This window comes from Chlorocebus sabaeus, chromosome 21 (genome assembly GCF_047675955.1).
Source record: "Chlorocebus sabaeus isolate Y175 chromosome 21, mChlSab1.0.hap1, whole genome shotgun sequence".
NCBI lineage: Eukaryota > Metazoa > Chordata > Mammalia > Primates > Cercopithecidae > Chlorocebus > Chlorocebus sabaeus.
This window is the reverse complement of record NC_132924.1, coordinates 25,405,610-25,427,345: the sequence shown is the minus strand read 5'-3', so window position 1 is coordinate 25,427,345 and position 21,736 is coordinate 25,405,610. Positions and strand designations below refer to the sequence as shown.

General features: G+C 39.5%; 1 protein-coding gene across 6 annotated transcripts in view; it reads right to left on the bottom strand.

Annotated features, from left to right (window-relative positions):
* Positions 1-21,736, bottom strand: part of MATCAP2 (microtubule associated tyrosine carboxypeptidase 2) — a 72,062-nt gene that overhangs the window by 31,746 nt on the left and 18,580 nt on the right. The window contains exons 1-2 of one of the 6 annotated variants that reach the window (XM_007981607.3): positions 15,836-16,193; positions 5,785-6,479 (exon numbers count right to left, since the gene is read on the bottom strand). In XM_007981607.3, the coding sequence (XP_007979798.1) occupies positions 5,785-6,479; positions 15,836-15,860 (720 nt within the window). In that variant the 5' untranslated portion in view covers positions 15,861-16,193. Of the gene's footprint in view, positions 1-5,784; positions 6,480-15,626; positions 15,799-15,835; positions 16,194-21,736 lie in introns of those variants that run through there. The other 5 variants (XM_007981609.3, XM_007981612.3, XM_007981608.3 and 2 more) reach the window with 5 other exon arrangements.

The following is a 21,736-nucleotide window of genomic DNA, read 5'->3' as shown; positions in this document are numbered from 1 at the left end:
TGGGTGTGGTAGCTCACGCCTGTAATCCCAGCATTTGGGAGGCCAAGGTGGGCGGATCACCTGAGGGCAGGGGTTCAAGACCAGTCTGGCAAACATGGTGAAACCCTGTCTCTACTAAAAGTACAAAAATTAGCTGGGCATGGTAGCGCGTGCCTATAGTCTCAGCTACTCGGGAGGCTGAGGCAGGAGAATCACTTGAACCTGGGAGGTAGAGACTGCAGTGAGCCGAGACTGCATCATTGCACTCCAGCCTGGGTGACAGAGCAAGACTGTCTCATAAATAAATAAATAAATAAATAAATAAATAAATAAATAAATAAAATATGAAGTCTATAAATGCAAATGCACTGCTATGCCACAGTGTTGTGTGCTATGTTGCTCTAGTGCAGGGAAAAAGGGGTTGTCAGAATCACAGTCCTTTCCTTTTCTCTATTTTGGCAGAATGACTGCCAAACAAGAATGAAACCTCTATTTTAAATATCTCTGAGGTTTCCAATAACTCTACTAAGTTACTCTTGACAGCACAGAACTATTAACTTCCACTAAATTTAAGTAGTAAAAAATTTAGGGCCAGGTATGGTGGCTCATGCCTGTAATCCCAGCACTCTGGGAGGCTGAGGCAGGTGGACTGCATGAGCTCAGGAGTTTGGAACCAGCCCCGGCAATGTGGTAAAATCTCGTCTGCACAAAAAATACAAAAATTAGCCAGGCATGGTGGCACATGCCTATAGTTCTAGCTACTTAGGGGGCTGAGGTGGGAGGATTGCTTGTGCCCAGGAGGTCAAGGCTGCAGTGAGCCATGTTCGCACCACTGTACTCCAGCCTGGGTGACAAAGGGAGATTCTGTTTAAAAAAAAAAAAAAATTAAGTTACAATAACACAAGGAGAATAGTTTTTCCACTCAAATAGACATCTATCAATATCAAATGATACACTAACTCTTAAATTATATGGTTGTTATGAAAATGCCTTTTTTGAGAAACATCGAACACTTTTTGAAAAATAAACTTTTTGCCAGGCGCAGTGGCTCATGCGTATAATCCCAGCACTTTGGGAGGCTGAGGAGGGTGGATCACCTGAGGTCAGGAGTTTGAGACCAGCCTGGCCAACATGGCGAAACCCTGTCTCTACTAAAAATACAAAAAAATAGCCGGGCATGGCAGCGCATGCCTGTAATCCCAGCTACTTGGGAGGACCAAGCAGGAGAATCACTTGAACTTAGGCAGCGGAGGTTGCAGTGAACTGAAATTGCCCCACTGCACTCCAGCCTGGGCAACAGAGTGAGATTCCATCTTAAAAATTAAAAAAAAAAAAAATGAACTTTTCTTGCAGCTTTCTTTTTCAACTCTTACTGCAACCATACTGCTTCACTCATGGATATGTCTTTTTATAATAAATCAAGATATATCACTCTTAATGTTGTATTATTAGAAAGTATGGGCCAGGTACAATGGCTCACACCTATAATCGCAATACTTTGGGAGGTCGAGGTGGGTGGATCACTTGAGGCCAGGAGTTCAAGATTGGCCTGGCCAACAGATGAGGTGAAACATCATCTCTACTAAAAATACAAAAATTATCCTGGTGTTGTAGCAGGTGCCTCTAATCCCAGCTACTCGGGAGGCTAAGGCAGGAGAATTGGTTGAACCTGGGAGGTGGAGGCTGCAGTGAGTGGAGATGGCCACTCTAGCCTGGGCAACAGAGTGAGACTCCATCTCAAAAAAAAAAAAAAAGTATGTTTGTAGTTAGTAAATTATGACTGTTCTGATCAGAACCTCTGCTTGCTCTGAGACATACAGTGTTCTGGCTTTTCCTGATTGCTGTTTTTCTTCCCAGAAGGTGCCTTGTCTATGCTTTCCCCTCAAGATGCTACAGGTCAGGCCGGGCACAGTGGCTCATACCTGTAATCTTAGCACTTTGGGAGGCCAAAGCCAGAGGATCACTTGAGCTCAAGAGACCAGCCAAGGCAGCATAGTGAGACCTCCCACCTATCCAAAAAGTTTTAAAAAACTAGCCTCTGTGCTGGTGCGTGCCTGTGAGTCCCAGCTACTGGGGCTGGGGGCTAAATGGGGAGGATCGCTTGCGTCCAGCAGTTCAAGGCTACAGTGAGTTATGATCACACCCCTGCTCTCCAACCTGGGCAACACAGCAAGACCCTGTCTCAAAAAAAGATGCTACAGGTCTTTTGGTGACAGGGCTAATTTTACAGGTAATTGTTAATATGTAATCTTCTGAGAGTAAGCTGTTCAAGAAAACAGTTGTTTTTTGTTGGCAAAGCTTTAGTACTTTCTATTTTTCACCTTGCAGGAGAATAGAGAGGTTGCCAGAATCATAGGAAGATACTCCCTGTTTATGCCTTTTTTTTTTGAGACAGTGTCTCACTCTATCACCAAGACTGGAGTGAGTGGCGTGATCTCGGCTCACTGTAACCTCCACCTCCCAGGTTCAAGCGATTCTCCTGCCTTAGCCTCCCAAGTAGCTGGGACTACAGGTGCCTGCCACCACACCCAGCTAATTTTTTGTATTTTTAGCAGAGACGGGGTTTCACCATGTTGGTCAGGCTAGTCTCGAACTCCTGACCTCAAGTGATCCACCTGCCTCAGATTCCCAAAGTGCTGGGATTACAGGTGTCAGCCACCATACCCAGCCTCCTTGTTTATTCTTAAAGTATCCATTTTACTTGAAGATAGGCAATTTACATTTTTCTTTATTAGAATAAAGATACAATATGAAGTATGATACAAAACTCACATGAACTTAAGATAACATACAGATTTTATCTGAACTATTTACTGCTCAAGAGCACACTAAGAATCTACTTCTGACCCACTGATGAGGATGCACCTGACCCCAAGTAGCTTTCTGCAGGCTCTAATTCCAGAGCCCTTCCTTAGCACCTACGAAGCACTGTGCTCTTTTCTGCAAAGGTCCAAAGCCACAGAAAACAGACATCTTGAGTTTCTGTCAAGTTTAAACATATCTAAGATAGTCAGGAAGCTGAGGCTACCATGGCTGCCAACATGCAGCAAGGCAGGGCTCAGCAGGCTCCACCTAGAATTATATTCTAGTCCTGCAGCCTGCTGTTTGCCCTGTATCACCTCAGTGGTCTCAGTGCCTCCCTAGGGACACACTGCCTAGACCAAAAAACTTGAGGCCTGGAACTCCTTGACAATGATGGGGAAAACAGAGCATGAGTACTGCCTCGGTTCCACTGTGGCAGACTTATCTGTGCGTGAAAGTCTAGCATCATTCCGCCAATCTGTGCACTTAAGAGGACCACAATCATCCTGCAAAACAATACAGATTGCCTGCTTTACCAAGATCCAGATTGTGAAACTCAAGAGACTGTCAGCTGGCGGTTGGCAAGGCCTCAAAGGTAGCATCCAGAGACCATGGGGCTACTTGACCATTCTGGCCCCTTTGGGTATCATGTTTCTGAGTCCCAGAGACCAGCCTTGAAGCTGCTGCTTTATCTAAGGAGGAGATGGATGTATGATATCATGTCATTATTCATTTGGTAGCTAAATAAGAATTTAAGTATATTTTCCCAGAGGTCTTGTACCATGTATTTCTTTGATTAAAGTGTTTTAAACAGTAGACTTGGCATTTATTGAGAATGTGCTCCCAAATGGTGGCATCTGCAGTACAAGTCAGCTAAGATTGCTAGTGCTGCTTAGAAGTCTCAAGTAATTCAAGTGTAGGATTAATCTCCTAAAGCTGGAATTGGGTCAAAATTAAAATTGCAAAGCCACAGGCCAAGCAGTGTCAATTCTCAATCTATGGGGCTGCTGAGGCTCCCAAACTGCCTTCCAGAGAAATCAAAGAGCATTATTTTTAATCTAATGGTTGGAAATATCCTTCCCAACAGGCAGGGGTGGGGTAGGTCTCCAAATTAAGGAATACTGGTAAATAACTCTCAGCCATCTCTTTCAGCATCAGGGGGAAAATGCAAATAGGATTTTTATCATTGTAAAATTTATATTTGTGAAAGCCTTGTTCAATCAACTGCAATTTCCACACACACAAAAAAATCACATGTAAGAATGACTGCCAAATAGAAATAAAAATAACAGCTAACCTCTTTATTAGTGCTTTTTAGGTGTCAAGCACGATGATAACTGCAATATATGCACTAAGCATGCTCTCATTTAATTATCAAAATAATCTAAAGCAGGTATTTTCTTCACTCCATTTTACAATGTAGAAGTAGTAGAGCCTAAGAGTGGATTATGTAATCACTATGTTAATGCTGCCTTCTCCCATCCAAAAGTGCCACTTTATATTAGTAACTTATCAATTTGGATCACAATTTTTAGCACAATCTCAGCACATTTTTAAAAAAGCAAATACTCATTAAAGAATACAGAAGCAGTAAAAAGAGATCCTAATAAAGTAAAGTAAATACCATGATTAAAATTATTTTAATCTTTACATAATGGCTTTACATAATTAAGTTTTACATAATGGCTTCAAAAGACTGGCCAGATTCCATGTTATCTATAATAAACAGCCAAATATCTGCTGGCCGCGAGACCAAATAACTATTATCAGCAAAAATGGTAAAATAGGACATGCACCACAGGAGAGAGGAACCATGCAGTTTTACCTATCCTATAAACAGACTTTCAGTCACTGACAATGCCACATTGAAGCTAATATAAGAACCTGAACAAAGTTAATTTGACCAAATATTGTCGGCCTTTATTATCTCAAAACTATGCCCTGCAGATAAACATTAGCTAATTTCTTCTTAAATACTTAAATGAGGTTCTGAAATGTATTATAGCACTGTAAAACACAACACTGCTAAGGACTTAAAGTGAGCAATTTAAAAGTATTATTCATATCATTCACATCATAATTTGCTAACCTTGAAGATAATTTTGAAAATCCCATTTTTTTATCTTTCAATAAATGCTTAAATATTTATTTGATGATGATTAACAATTTCAGTGAAGCATTAACAAGCTCATGGACAAGAATCAAGCTTCAGTTCCCAAACTACTTACTGGAGCCTAAGCCAGCCAGGAATTTAACACAATAGGAAGAACCAGGGATTGTATGCTCCATCTAAGACATTAAAAAATCAATTAGAGGCCAGGGATGGTGGCTCACACCTGTAACCCTAACACTTTGAGAGGCCAAGGCGGGCAAATCACTGGAGGTCAGGAGTTCGAGACTAGCCTGGCCAAAATGGTGAAACCCCATCTTCACTAAAAATTAGCTGGGCATGGTGGGGGGGGGCCTGTAGTCCCAGCTACTGAGGAAGCTGAGACACAAGAATCGCTTGAACCCACGACGCAGAGACTGCAGTGAGCCAAGATCGCGCCACTATACCCCAGCCTGGGCATGGAGCAAGAATCTGTCTCAAAAAAAACCAAAAAACAAAAAATAAATCAATTAGAAAACAAAAACGTAATGTGGGCTACCCAACACTTGTCTGTAGGCGGCTAAATTGGCCACAAGTTTGTAACTCCCACATGAAAGCTTAGAACCAGAATCTGAAGCTGTTTTCCTAATATAATTGCTTCCTGTCACAGAGAGTCTATATAACAGATTATAAATTTTGATGAGAGCAATGTAGTTTATATACAGGTGATACTCATCTTGTCACATATTTACATGTCCTAAGTGGGAATTAACCATAACATAGAAATAATTTGAATTAAAAAAAAAAAAGAAATAATTTGAATATTTTAAAATGTCTTTGTTTTTGCTTATAAGATCATAGATAATTGTTTTAGTACATATAAATGAACTACCACTATTGAAATAGCATTTTACCTGCTTAAGAAATCGGTCAGATGCGTGGCTGTGCTTAGCTAATACGGTTGGCAGAGCAGGATTGGCATACTCAAACTGAGGATTGTAGGTATAGTCAGATTTGAAGAATCTCAGTTTTTCTTTCTCTAAGTTGGTGGGTTTTATAGCAGTCAATATACAAAATTTCTTCCCAGAAAAGTCATCTCCCTTTTCAAAGCTTCTAGACAGCTGAGGCTGTGGCTTTGTCTTTGGAAGAGTGGAGAAATGGCACCACTTGACCTTGCTTTTGGGTTTAGGTGGCAGTACTATGCCGTTCCCTGTAACAGAGATATCATGTGTAAACTTCACAGGACTCGACACTGAACTAGTGACAAAAACAGCAGGCCGCCTTTCCAGGCAGTACCAAGTACCACTGCTTGTCACAGGCACCAGGGCTTTCATCCTGCGAGGATCTTTGCTACGAGAAGTGTTAGGAGATTTGCTGGGTTTTCTACATCTTTTGGAGTAGGTGGAGGAAGACTGTTTTTGTGAATGATACTTTTTTTCCTCCTTGCTCTGTAGTAGGACATTGTAACTACTGGTTCCAGTTGTGAAAATGTCTTTTAGCACTCCCGAGGATAAATGTGAAATGCTTCTTTTGCTGTCAATGATCAATGAATCTTCTGCATTTAGAATAGACTTCTTAGCAAGTTCTTGCTCAGGCCAGTGAAGCTTTTCTGTGTTAATAAACAAAATCAAAACAAAAGAAATAACAAAGATACCAGATGAAGCAAATTGTCTATTAGGAAAGGTATTCTGAAGATTCTTTAAACTTCATAATTTTGCAATAATCATTAGAAAAAAACATTTTAAATATTAAAAGGATATATTACTAAACTTTGGTCATGCTAGATACTGTCATTTCTCTTCTCTATGAGTATATATAAGTTAAATTATCTATAAAAATCCTTAGCTTCAAACCATTTAGATGATCAAAGTCTAATATGTGAGATAATATACATAAATAATCTGAATACTTGATTCTACAAAAGAATGTAGATTTCGACTGGGCACAGTGGCTCACGCCTGTAATCTCAGCATTTTGGGAGGTCGAGGCAGGCAGATCACTTGAGCAGGAGCTGGAGACCAGCCTGGCCGACATGGTGAAACCCTGTCTCTACCAAAAAATACAAAAATTAGCCAGGTATAGTGGTGTGCCCCTGTAATCCCAGCTACTCAGGAGGCTGAGGCATGAGAACTGCCTGAACCCGGGAGGCAGAGGTTGTTGTGAGCTGAGATTGTGCCACTGTACTCCAGCCTGGGTGACAGAATGAGACCTTATCTCAAAGAAAGAAAAAAAAAAAAAAAAAAAAAAGAATGTGGATTTCATAGAAAGCATATATTTTAAAATAGTATTTTCAGTAATAAAGTAAAATCCAAGGCACTTTCAAAGGTAACACAATCTTGAAATTTGGAAATATATAAAAGGTAGCTATCAGTAAAAGAAAAACAACAAAGCCTTATTTACTCAAAAACCACTGTTAAGATTAAACAGATGGCATCTTCAAGCATGTTTTAGTAATGTCACTTAGTATGAATAACTGGTTGATTTTCTTCATAATTCTAAGCTGTATGTTAAGGTTAAAGAAAAACAAGCCTTTTTTTCTTGGCAAGTTAGAAAAGCAAATTTTAAGAACTATTACAAAGGTATTAATATATCAAATGGCAAGTGAAGGAGAGGGCAGCTTTGTTTTTAGAACTCACAAGTGCTTTAAACAGGTAAGAATCACTGGATATACTGTTGAGCATTCACTACTTTAAAACTGTGTTGATCTGCATTCTTTCATTCAACAAATACGTAGAATACTACTGATTCAGCACATGGCTCTGATAAACAACTGTATAAACACATTGTTCTTACCAATAACCAGCTTCTAATCTGGCTCTGAAGACAAGGCATTCCTATGAAGATTTCAACAATAATAAAATGTAGTATATAATTAAACATGAAAAACAAAAGACTCAAACAATAACCTATAGTTTAGATGAGGAAGAAAGCAATGTGAAGAGAAACAGATGAGGAGATTTCAAGTAGACCCTTAAGGGTTTTCAGACTCAATTCTAAACTGATGAAGTTTGTCTTAAATACATCTCATCTGAACAAGACTCCAGCACAACTCCTGTCAATAAATGTTCACTGAATAAACAAGTGAATAAATAAATGACCCTAAACATGCAATTCTGCAACCATTCTGAATAAATATGTACTTGTAGTTCTGGGACCATTCAAATATGAGATTACTGCAGACATGAAAATATAACAGGAAAGACCCTAAACCACTGGTTCCTAACAGAAGGCGATTTTACCCTCCAGGGAACATTTGGCAATGTCTAGAGACATTTTGGTTGTCACAACCGGGGAGAGGCTACTGGCATCTAGCAGGTAAAGGCCAGGGATGCTGCTAAACATCCTTCACTGCATAGGACAATCTCCTACAACAAAGAAATATTCATTTCAAAATGTCAATAGTATCAAGGTAGAGAAACTCTGATCTAAATATTAGTTTTTAAATTCCAGGAGTCATAGAGTCTAGGGTAAAGAGACAGTACTAAAGTAGGTAACAATCCAAATATGTAAGGTATTTAAAAGTCCTTTTACTTACATTTTCTAGGCCAGCATGTGAAATCTGAATTCTGACGTCTAAAAGATACCAAAGCTATCTCTAAAGCTTGCAGGGGCTAAATGTCTATTATATGTGTAAGTTTAGAGGTACGAGCTAGATCCCATAGGGTCATGTTGAAGACAGGTTGTACAAAGAAGCTGTTCAATAAATGTTAAAGACTCAACAAGACAAAATTAACTGGACAAATAAACAAAACATTAATCATAGGCTGGTAGCTCCCAGTTTCTCAGGAGTTTCATAGATTTGTGTGTCGTCAACTAACAGTCAGAACTGGGCAGGCCAGGCAAACAGGCTAAGGAAAACCAGGACACAGGCTGTAGCCCGAATGCCCAGGAATAATGTCGGTTTCCCTAAAACGACACCACAAGCTTAGGAGACAAGGGGTGATAATGAAAAAAAACCGAAATAGACATGAAAAGGGAAAGTATAAAAGAACTCAAATAAGCATAAGCCTAGGAAGTAGAGTAAGGACTAGCCGTAGCCGGAAAGGTAAGGGAGGAAATCAGGTTGTTTTCTCAACTGATCTTCATAATAAAAAGGGACGGAGTTACATCAAATTAAAATCAATAAATAAGACTACTCTGAAGAATTTGTTTTGATGATTCACTACATATATGTTGTACTGATTTTTTAAAAATGAATATTCAATGTAAAAATGCTCTTTGTTTTCTAAGACCTAGTAGCTTTATGACCAAAGAACTGGACTTGCCGAGTTCTGTGGTCATAAAGCATCAGTGACCTCCAAATTCACAATTTCGTGCCATCTGAAACAGCCTATACATTTCCAGATACTAAAAAAAAACCCATCCTAAACCACCTGTCAAAATACTCAAGGAGGAGTGAAGTATGGCAGCGGGATGACAGTATATGCCTGACAGAACCTCTCTCCCCAGGAATTACAGCATTTCAGTTCACTTGCTAATTATCTCCTGAAAAGCTTAGCACGAGTCCTTTTGAAGCTCCATCTGCTGCTGAATAAAGTTTGGGAGTGTTAATGGTCTATTTATTTTACAAATGCCAATCCTGTTAAATGCTGGATAGCCCATGAAGTTCATGAAAGTGGGGCACATGGTCCTTCACACAACTCATACAAGATGGATATAAATTAATTTCTCAGAGTCACAGTAATTGTATTTCAGTTGCATTAAAAAGTATCATAGAACCTAAGAGATTGTTTTTGTAATTTTAAATACTATTGCTTATTTTGTGAAAAAAAGACCTGAACATGGTTAAGAACACTAAGAGGCTGATAACATTTGACACAATTTATTAAAGAACATCCTATTCTCTGAATCCTTTTTCCTGAATTAAAACATTTTTAAAGCATAAACAGACTTATTTGGAGGAGTGTAGCTCGTGTTTTCCCAGAAAAGTAATAAGATAATTAAAAAGCATACTTTCTCACATTAAAGGTACTCATTATATAATGTAAAATTTAAGCTACAAGCAATCTGTTTCACTATATTGGAGAGAATGAAAATAATTTGTTGATAGAAGAAAATTGTTCACCCCAACGTGATTACCTATACTGAAGAAAAATGGGTAAATACTATTTGTACATTAAAATTGACAGTCTATTCACAAGTAGATGAATATACCGAAGTAATCAACACAATGAAAGCTTAGTATATATCTAGAACAGGAGAAAAGGATACCAAGATTCCTGACATCCATTCCCAGCTCTTTCAATGACCTCTCTGTAATATTAGCCTAATCATTAAGTCCATCGTTATCTCCTGTTCCTCATCTAAAAGAATGGGGGAAAAGGGAGACACTGCTCTCTAAATGCAGTGTTTCACAACTGTGAGTAGGTGAGGTTTCATAGGAATCAAGAGGTCTCTGGCTGAAAAGGAAGATCACCAGAAACAAAGCCTGGTGGCAAATACTATTCAACCAGTTTTGACCTACAAAATGGAAATTTCCTGCGGTTCACTAATACTTACAAAACCTGAGAATCTGGGATAATTTTATACCACAAAACAATAGGTAACTTGATTACAAACAAAAGAAAGGCCAAAACAAAACAAAATAATCCCCAAACAAGGTAAACTTTAATTTTATCAAGAATTTCATCACTTAAAACTCAAAAGAAGCCAGGCACAGTGGCACATGCCTGTAATCCCAGCTATTTAGGAAGCTGAGGCTGGAAGATTACTGGAACCCAGGAGTTTGAGTCCAGCCTACAGAACATAGCAAAACCCCAACTCTAAAAATCAAACAAATGAACAAACAAACAAACAAAAACACCTCAAACAATATCAACAGTAGAAAGGATAAATTGTGGTAGGCTCATACAACAGAAGACCATACGGCAATGAAAGGAAAACTGACACTGTAAGCAACAATATGGATGTATCTCAGACAATGTTGAGCAAATGAAGCCACATCAAAAGATTATATAGTGTATAATTCCGTTTATATGTAGTCCAAAACAGCAAAACTAATTTATGGTATTAGATGTCAGAATAGCAGTTACCTTTGAGGGATGAATCATAATCTAGGAGGAGATACCAGGAAACCTGCTAGGTGCTGGAAATGTTCTCTATCTGTTCTGGGCAATGGTTATGTATGTACAAAGTCATTGGCCTGCACATTTAAGACTTGTAAACTTTATTTAAGTTACACTTTAATTTTTTAAGGATGTATAAAATCAGTATCCTTAAAAATATATTTATTGCTCAATTTGCCCACACTATAACAGATAATCTATTAACTATAGTATCTCTAAATTCAATAGCAACCAATGTAGCTTATCAACTTTAAGAAAATGAGACGAAAGGCACTGCTAATGTCATTCAGGAATTCAGAAACTTGACTGTACTTTAGGATTCCTAAAAATTTCACAGTCCCAGGTAAGAGCAATTCAGTGTTGCTCTATTAGTAACTTATAATGGGACACTGTTGTTTTGGGGTCAGAAACTTGTATGTTTGTTGTTTTTACAGTTAGAAATATACAGAGTAGTCTAGATACCCTTGATGGTGATGGTTGTAGTAAGAGTGAGCATTATACATCATCTAAAACAACACTGAATGTGCCAGAAACAAACATGGCTTTCCCTTGGGATGGACAAAACTCCTAACTGTGATCTATGAGGTCACTCTCGGTCAGATCCTTCTGCCTCTGCAGCCTCACCTCACACTGTGTTCCTCAGTTTCTCCACTTCAGCCTTCTCTCACTTTGACCATATCTCATCCTTACCATGCTCTCTCCGAGCATACCTCTTCACATGCTGCTCTCTGTGTCTGCTGGGCCCTTCTATCCCTCTTTTTCTTAGATTAATACCCACTCATCTTTCAGTTCAAATAGCACTTGGTCAGGAAGCCTTCCTTAACTCTTTCATTTTAGAACCTCATAACACCTTATATCTCTTCTTCGAAGTCCTTTATCATGGTTGCAGGTTTATATTTGTTGTATGACAGACTTCCTCAACAATGAAATTATAAGCTTTTTACAACATACATCTGTGTTTGGTTTTGCTCATTCACTATCCTGCTTATGAAAGGGTGGCCAGAGAAGTAGACAAGGGAAGAGAATATTTGAGAGGAAAGAAAGGGTAAAAGACTTAGTTGCCCGACCACTGTGGAAAAAATAATCCCAGGAAGGCAAAAGAAAAATGAAACAATTAGTGATGTTGAAGACAAGTTTTAATGGTAAGTTTTAATGGAAGTACCTGCTGCTGTAGAACAAATAGGAGCTATGTGCCTAGGTATATTCATCCTGTATGGCCTAACGCTGGACTTAAGACTTTCGTTTCCAGTATTTTTAAACATTCATCTTTGATATAAAGACACTTCATTTCTGGAATGACTCATAAATCACTTCTTACATCACATACAAAATAAAGCCAATAGGAAATCATAAATGAACATAATCTTATATGGTTTCTTCACAGCATTTTGTTAATGAATGAACTAGATGTCTTCTATTTTGAAAACAAATTTATATTCAAGTGAAATAGGATTTTCCCAGGTAAAAATTATTACATACTTGCCTGTGATTAAAAACCTAAAAACCAACACTTGAGCAAACCATCAGATAATGTGACACAGATATTAAATGAAATCTTGAGGTTGGGTTTTGTGGCTCAAATCAGTGTACAGTCACTATAATAGTGAGCTGATTTTCCTAGCAGTTGACAACATGGGCTTTGGAATGGAGCTGTCTGGTATGAATCTTGGCTCTGTTTATTAATAGCTATAACCCTGACCAAGTTACATAACTTCTTTGTGCTATAGTTTCCTTATCTGTAAAATGGGATGATAATAATAATACATACTTCATAGTACTGTTGTAAGGATTTTAAAAGTTAATATGTGTGAAGTGCTGAGAACAGTGCTGGACTATAAGTAAGCAGCCTTTGTTAACTATTATTAGTATCACATTAAATATTATATTCAGCTCCTATAGAAACACCACATGGAAAAATATACATAGGGAAATATTTTGAAGCATTAAATTTGAATTCCAAGGCAAATTTCATGTTAATAAGGTAATTAATCTATATTTTAGAGTCAAGATTTTAGTGGCTTTAGTATAATAAACACTCTTTTTTTTTTTTTAAATCCCAGAAGCTAAAGTAGAACCTTCTTTTTTTTTTTTTTTTTTTTTTTTGTGACAGGGTCTCAATCTGTGACCAAGGCTGGAGTGCAGTGGCAATTCTGGCTCACTGCAACCTCTGACATCTGGGCGCTCAAGTGATACTCCTGCCTCAGCCTTCCAAGTAACTGGGACTACAGGTGCAGGTCACCATGCCCGGCTAATTTTTTAATTTTTTGTAGAGATGGAGTTTTGCTGTGTTGCCCAGGTTGGTCTCGAACTCCTGAGCTCAGGTAATCCATCTGCTCTCTGCCTCACGAAGTGCTGGGATTACAAGTGTGAGCCACTGCACCCAGCCTGAGAACCTTCCTCTTTAAAAGGCCATGAGAAGTCAAAAAAAACCTTTTCTGATTTGATTCCATTTTTAAACAGCAGAGATAGCATATACTAGTAAGTCAAAAGTGGGTAAGATATTATATAGGAAGTGATTTCAGAAACAAGTAATTGCTTCATTCCTGAAATATAAAATAATGAGTCTGTTCTATATTTGTAACAACCTTTAGAGCTGAAAAAAAAATGAACACATTTCCATCGTACTCTTACCACAATCAAGTTCTGCTAACCAGAAAGAAGAACATGGCCATCTTAGATATCAATGAATCGTGAGGGAATGACCAGGGGAGAGGAGGGCATGTTTTCAGCTTAGCTCTCTACACGAAGTTTCTGGCTGTCCAAATTGGGTTTTTCTGATATTGCAGTGAAATGCTGGGCACCAGGCTCTAGAATTATTTCAACTAGTTAAGTACTATATAAGAGAGAAAGTAGTCTGAAAAATGACCCAGTTATTTTTAAAGGAATTGTAAATTAGAGGCTTGAATGGTCTCAAATGGCTATTTGAACTTTATTGTACTATAGAAATTAACTGCCAAATTATTTACCTCAGGGTTTGCAAACATACAGGGTTGGATTGATAAATGTACCGCCACTAAATTATAGGAAGGGAAATGAGACAAGAGGAGTGGGTCTACTACTTTCTAAAGTATCTCTTCTCAAACTTCTAACTCAACATGTTGACATATCAAGAGATCACTCTGCATGACTAAATGATCAGAGTATCTGCTTTCTAATACTAATATTATTTTATTTGTATCTTTATAATGATTGTTACGGTTTGGGAAAATAATTTTAATCTATGTGATTTCTCAATTAAATAATGTGCACTGTGACAGAAATCTACATTTTTCTTCAAGGCACTGATTCTATGGAGAAGAAGATGTTGCCCTCCCCCACCCCCCTGCCTAATTGTGATTTTTAGTTGTCACAATTATGGGGTCAGGGCAGAGAACAGCATCCCACAAGGAAGAATTATCTTGTCCAAAGTTTGCTAGGCTGGGCACAGTGGCTCATGCCTGTAATCCCAGCACTTTGGGAGGCTGAGGTGGGAGGATCACCTGAGGTCAGGAGTTTCGACCAGCCTGGCCAACATGGTGAACCCCCGTCTCTACTAAAACTACAAAAATTCGCCGGGCGTGGTGGCGTGCGTCTGTAATCCCAGTTACTTGGGAGGTCGAGGCAGGAGAATTGCTTGAACCCGGGAGGTGGAGATTGCAGTGAGCAGAGACAGCGCTATTGTACTCCAGCCTGGGTGACAGAGCGAGACTCCGTCTCAAAAACAACAGCAGCAAAGTTAATGGTGCTGAGGTTGAGAAACCTTGCTCCATATTTAGGAGGTATGGTACTTTTAAGTAACTTTTGACATTTTAATTGTGTTTTAGGACGAAAGTAGCATCTACATCAAATCACATTTTTAAAAACTCTAACGCCAATTAAAGTTGTCTTTTCAATCTTAGATCCTGTAACCATGCTTCCTGTCAACATAAATGAGATACATCGCGGCAATGTCATGACTGTACAAATCAACTCCGTATAACATTGAACATGAAATAAAACAGTATAAAATTAAAATCATGTTTTCACTGGCAAGGGGTTTGGTTTTTCAGTTAGAGTGCTCACAGAAAAATAGTCTATTAGGTACTGCATTGTTTCAAAATTTAAAATTCCGGCCTTATTTTGGCACTAGTTTGAGGAGTAGGTATTTCCCTTTACTCCGTTGTTCTTCGTCATAATTCTGAACTGTCAAAACCATGCCTTGCAAAAATGTTTGCGTACAGAATCAAATGCTGGGAAAATGGCCTAGAAAATTACTCTAAGATTACGTAAGGTTTTTTTTTAATGGCTAACACGCATAGCGATTTACAAATAGTAAGAGTCAAGTTCTGTGCTCCCAGAGATTGAACTGAATTTTTAAAAATGCAGGTAAACTTTCAGACTTTGTGACCTGGGGTCTGTTTAAAAGACCCATGTTTTACACTTGATATAATCTGTACTGTAAAATGGTCTATTATAATATCAACTCAAAATGTTCTCACTGTTTAAGAATAAAAGCATACACACACAAATATACACAGTATAAATACTGAAATACAGATGTGTTCTTTCACTTAGCTTATTTTTTCTGAATATTCTAGAAAATTATGAAGCTTAATCACACACCTAGCGTGTTTTGAAATAGGATTTAACAATCTTTGGATTGTACCTTTGTAGGACCAGCAAGCGGTCTATTATTATAATATTTTTCACGAGATTCCACAGCATGTACTTACTGATAAGTGACGAAAGGAAAAGGGGCCGATTTCTCTCTTCCCTCCGTAGGTTTTTCGCGAGCGCCTCCTGAGCGCCCCGCAGGGGTCGGGACGCAGGGTGGAGTCCCGAGCGGCGCGCCCAGCCGGTGGCTACCATTACCTGGACCCAGGGCGGCGGGACCCCGGTCCGCCCCGCACCCCCGCCGCGGCCAGCCCTTCCCTGCACTCACCCGTCACGCGAATGGACTCCAGCATCGCTCCCCCGAGGCCCGAGGCGGCGGGCTCCACGGGCTCAGGGCAAAGGGCCGCGCAGGGGCGGGCCGGGCGGCCTCTAGCCTCTGACCCGGGCCTCAGTGGAGGGTGCGCGGCGGGAGGCGGCTCTCCGCTACCTGGAGCAGGATAAGGAGGGTAATGGCGGACGAAGACGTACGGACACTGACTGTGAGCAGCGCTTCCACCAGCCCGCAGATGCTGGAAGATACACGCGGCGGCCCTACGGTGCCCGGCAGCGCTTAGAACCTGCCACCGTGACGTAGCCGCTGCGCCGGTTGCTAGGAAACTGCCCCGGGGGTCCGCGCGCGCTGCGCTTCCCGGAGCCTGCGCGCCGCTGGGGGCGCTCGTGCGACGAAGGCCGGCGGGCAGAGAGACAGAGAGTGGGAGGAACTACAACTCCCGGCGTGCACAGCGCGGGCCAGTGTCTCCCGGGCTTGTGGCTGTGCCCGCGAGCGGCTGGGGTCTCCCGCTAGTCGGATAACGCATATTGACTGATCTTTCAGAGACGTTTGTACCCATTTAAAGGGGACTGAACTCCATGGTGCGCTGTGACACTCGGCCCTAGCTGGAAATAGCAAAGCCAGTCTCCCAGTCCTTCCGCTTACCAGGTGCGGGGAAGCTAAAACACCTTTAGGTTGAGCTAGTAAGAGTGAAAAGTGCAAGAGGCTCAATGACCACTTGACAGTACCCCAGCGTACTATCCTTAATACTGAAATTCACACTGTAGCTTGTGATTCTGCAATTGATAAGGGCTTACTGTTATTTTCGGTTTATTATTCATTTTCACATTAGCAAGTGAAAATTTAATCTTTTACAATAACTGGGAGGCAGGCCGCGGTGGCTCATGTCTGTAATCCTCGCACTTTGGGAGGCCAAGGCGGGTGGATCGTTTGAGGCCAGGAGTTGGAGACCAGCCTGGGCCACATGGCGAAAACTCATCTCTACTAAAAACACAAAAAATTAACAAATCGTGGTGGCGCACTTCTGTAGTCCCAGCTACTCGGGAGGCCGAGGCGGAGGACTGCTTGAGTCCGGGAGGGCCATGATCGCGCCACTGCACCACTCCAGCCTGGGTGACACGGTGAAACTAAAAAACAAAACACCAGTGGGAATGGGAAATGTAGACTAAACCGTTCAACAAACGTTTTTTGAGACCCTAACGTGTGCAAGGTTCTGAGTCAGGCTTTGAGGACATCAAGGGGAATGAAATAAGCCTAGTGGAGCTTACAGTCTAGGAAGAGCTCATGAAATAGTGCTGGCAACTGTCAGTCTTCAGACAGTTACATCTCGTCTTCATCCTCAAGGCTGAGGTAAGACATGGAAATAATGGGGTGTGTTTTCAAACTCAGGAACAAAAGAAAGTTGAATATCAGGACCGTCAAACTCTGAGAATGTCAGACAACTTGTGAGAAATTGTGTCTTTTTCATCACTTAGGAGAGAACAGTGGAAATGTAACTATATCACAAATACCGGATAACCTCACTTCATATTCTGTCTTCAAATTCTGTGAATACTATCTTCAAAATACATCCAGAGTCTAGCCACTTGCTACCACTCTGGTTCAAGCCACCACCACCTCTTGTCTGGATTATGGCAGTCTTCTAGACCGTCTCTATATTCCCACCCTACCCTCTTTCACAGTTCTCAAAACTCAGTGGCCAGAGTGAACCTGTGAAAAAATCAGATCATGTCACTCTGTTCAAAACCTTCAGTGGCTTCCTTTTCTGTGAAGTCCTTTATGACCTAGCCTCCTGTCACCTCTTTGATCTCATCTCCAACTACTTCCTCCCCCATGGACACACTGGCCTCCTTGATATTCCTCAATTCCAGGCACTATTTCACCTCAAGGCCTTTGCAACTTGGAATTCTCCCCGCATGGAATGTTCTACCCTCAGATATCTGCAGGACTATCTCCCTTGCTTCCTCAGGACTTAACCCAAATGTCACTTCTTCGTGAACCCTTCCCTGGCCACTCTATTTAAAATTCTACTCCTTCATATTTCCTATAGCCCTTCTCTGCTTTATTTTTTTACTTAGCACTTAATTTATTACATATTTTATTGATTTATTATGACTATTGTCTGAAATTTTATCCCTAGAATAAAATTTCCACAAGTGCAGTGATTTTTGTTTGTTCACTGCTATATCCCCGCACCAAGAAGAGTGACTGGCACGTAGCAGGCCCTCAGTAAATATTTGTGAATTAATGAATAAGTAGACAATAGAAAGTGTGTGCATTTACAATGATAACTAAAATAATATGGAATTATATCAAATGGACCAATAGATGAAGAACAGATCTGCTTTGGGTTAAAACACTTGCTATAGTAATGAGCAATGAATCTGTTGCATTTGTAAGAGTAGTAATTCTTGCAACATATGTCCTAAGGAAAAAGGCTCTAAATGAACCATGCTGTTGGCTTCCTTATATGCCCAGAATTCTGAAAGCTGTTTTCCAAGTTTGCTATAAATGCATCTATACCTCTACAAATTTCTAGTTTTTAAGCTGCAGTTTAAGAGCAGTTTAAGAGCTATTTCTCGAAAAAGTCTGTCACTGTAGTTTAAGAGCTATTTCTCAAAAAAGAAAGCCTCCTAAAAGATGTTACCAAGTCATATGTTCAGTGTCTGTGCAGTTTACTCTGAATGCTTTTACTAAAGTATGTTTAATCATATTGCCTATTTTCATTATATTTTAAGTAACCAAGATATATATTATCTTCCTGATTCCACAGGTATTTATTTATATAGAAGACACTGGGCTTGGTGTTTTTGGAGTATATAACAAAACATGATACCTATCCTTAAGGAAAGTCCTGACTAGTAGGGAAGATTTTCTATAAAATACATGCATGTGTGTATATATATGTATATGCATACATACATATAAAAATTAGAAAATGTTGTGTATTCTAATTTCAACATGTCATTAAAATTAAGAATTCCAAAAATAAACAAATTTGATGCCTCTGTAGTTAGCCTACCTGAAATATTATTTCATTCTTTACTTTTATAATTATTTTTATGTTCACCCTACCAATATTTTCCTGTGGACCATTTTTAAATTTCTTTAGTGATAAGTACCATATAAAGGTATTTATCAATGTAATCAAAACATTTAAAAAATATATTATCTGTGTATTATTGAAGCACTCTTGCTAACAAATTCATGAATACAAAGAGTTTATCCAATTTCTTATAAAACTTGTACTGTTACCAGCTCCTTTTACTATTCCCATCTATGCAATTATTCACCCTCATCAAGCTTTCTGCATCTGCTTTGTTAATTACTGATTTGTGCTATGCCTGCTTAGTGTTTCCATTGGGTTCAGCATCTGCAGCTGTCCAGTTGGCTGCTTTTGAGTCAGCATTGTTTTTACATATCCACAAGAACAATGAACAATCTCATCTTTCTGAGAAATTTTCCTTTATACCTGTTTCTACATTAACCATTAATATTGAGACAAGATGATTGACTTAATTATGTTACTGCTCCATTTTTAGGGCACTAATTTCAAGATCAAGTTAGGAATTTATTAAAATTGCTTTGTTTTTATTTTTATTTATTTATTTTTTCTTTTGAGACAGAGTTTCGCTCTTTTTTTTGCTCAGGCTGGAGTGCAGTGGCGTGATCTTGGCTCACTGTAAACTCTGCCTCCTGGGTTCAAGTGATTCTCCTGCCTCAGCCTCCTGAGCAGCTGGGATTACAGGCGTGCGCCACCATGCCCGACTAATTTTGTATTTTTAGTAGAGACAGGGTTTCACCATGTTGGCCAGGCTGGTCTCAAACTCCTGACCTCAGGTGATCTGCCCGCCTCAGCCTCACAAAGTGCTAGGATTATAGGCGTGAGTCACTGTCCCTGGCCATTAAAAATGATTTTAATAATTTATGTTTACCTTTAAGGATGCCCTTCATCCTTTTTAAGTTTTATTAAACTTAAATTTTTCAATAATAACCAAAAATGCCATTGCAGTTGTCTTACTGAGATATACTCACTTTCCTTTTATGGTCATCTTTATGTATTCTAGAAGCATTGTATTGTGGATCATTTTGATTAATGAATATCTGTAAGGATGATTTCCATTTAATTTTAGATTTAAAATAATAGAAAAATAGGTGCTTTGATAGAAATATTGTTATTTTATGTGTGGCAGGATTGTTATGTTATAGGTAAAGAACTTATTTATTTTATTTCATTTTTTGTTTTGGGACAGGGGCTCACTCTGTCACCCAGGCTGGAGTGCAATGGCATGATCATGGTTCATGCCATGATCTTACCTAAGCCTCCCGAGTAGCTGAGACTACAGGCATGTGCCACCAGGCCAGGCAAAATTTTTATTTTTATTTTTTGTAGAGTTGGGGTTTTGCCATGTTGCCAGGCTGTTTTTGAACTCCTGGACTCAAGCAATCTGACTGCCTTGGCCTCCCAAAATGCTAGGATTACAGATGTGAGCCACCATGCCCAGTAATTAACTATTTTTTTTTACTTCATCAGTGTTTGCTTAATTAACTACTCATGTTTATCTGTATATTGTTTTTACATAGTAGAACAGATGTTGACAAATGTTTATTTACTATTCATAAGTTAGTTGATGGAGTTTTGGTATAAAAAAAGTAAAAAAAGGTAAGTTATACCATCTGTGTATAATAAGAGAAGATCATTTTCTTTTTAGAAAAAGAGATCAACATCCTGCTTGTTAAAGATTCAGGAGAGGTTTGATCGTTTACCTTGATAGGGCTTAAAGGCTAGTAAAGACCAAGAAAGAGGAAGAGAGAGATGGGGTCTGGACAAGGCTGCCAGAAAGTGTTGCTACTGGAAGAAAAGTATATTATTTCACTTTTTTTTTTTTTTTTTCAGAGACAAGGTCTCACTCTGTCGCCAAGGCTGGAGTGCAGTGGTGCGATCATAACTCCTCAGCTCAAGCGATCCTCCCACCCCGGCCTCCCAAGTAGCTGGAACCACAGGCACTTTTTGTAGAAATGGGGTCTTGCTTTGTTGCTCAGGCTGGTCTCAAATTCCTGGCCTCAAGCAATCTTCCCTCTGTAGCCTCTCAAAGTGCTGGGATTACAGGTGTCAGCCACCACACCCGGCCTATAATACTTCACTTTCTATAGCAGAAGTTCAGTTTTTTAAGAGCATATCATGCTTGCAACTGAAAAAAGTTTAATTTATTTAAAAGAGGTTTTTATATTATTAACAAAAAATGAATTAGAACACTATATTTACTTACTTGTAAGTTTCAGATGAGAAACTTAAAAAATGGGGAGGGAAGCTTCTGCAGCCTATCCTTGTAAAAGAATAGAGCAACTCTAGTTGCAATACCTCAGACGCTGATAAGCATTACCAGAAGCCTCAGGGCAAACTGTAAACAATGTTTCTTGATTCATAAAACAGGAGGAAAAACAAAGAAATCTAGGAAATAGTTAGTAGAATTGGTTTTTCCTTGGCTTTTAAAAAAATTTCATTTGGGAGGCGGAGACGGGCGGATCTCGAGGTCAGGAGATCAAGACCATCCTGGCTAACGCGGTGAAACTCTGTCTCTACTAAAAATACAAAAAAATTAGCCGGGCGTGTTGGCGGACGCCTGTAGTTCCAGCTACTAGGGAGGCTAAGGGAGGAGAATGGCATGAACCCGGGAGGCGGAGCTTGCAGCGTGAGCCGAGATCGCGCCACTGCACTCCAGCCTGGGCGACGGAGCGAGACTCCGCCTCAAAAAAAAAAAAAAAAAAAAAAAAAAAAAAAAAAAAAAAATTCAGCACAGTTTGAATGCTTTCAGGATGTCTATATCAAGAGAATGGAATGTTTTGCAGCATTCAGGAGAATGAAAAGCATTAAGTGGAAGCCAAATAAAAGACTGC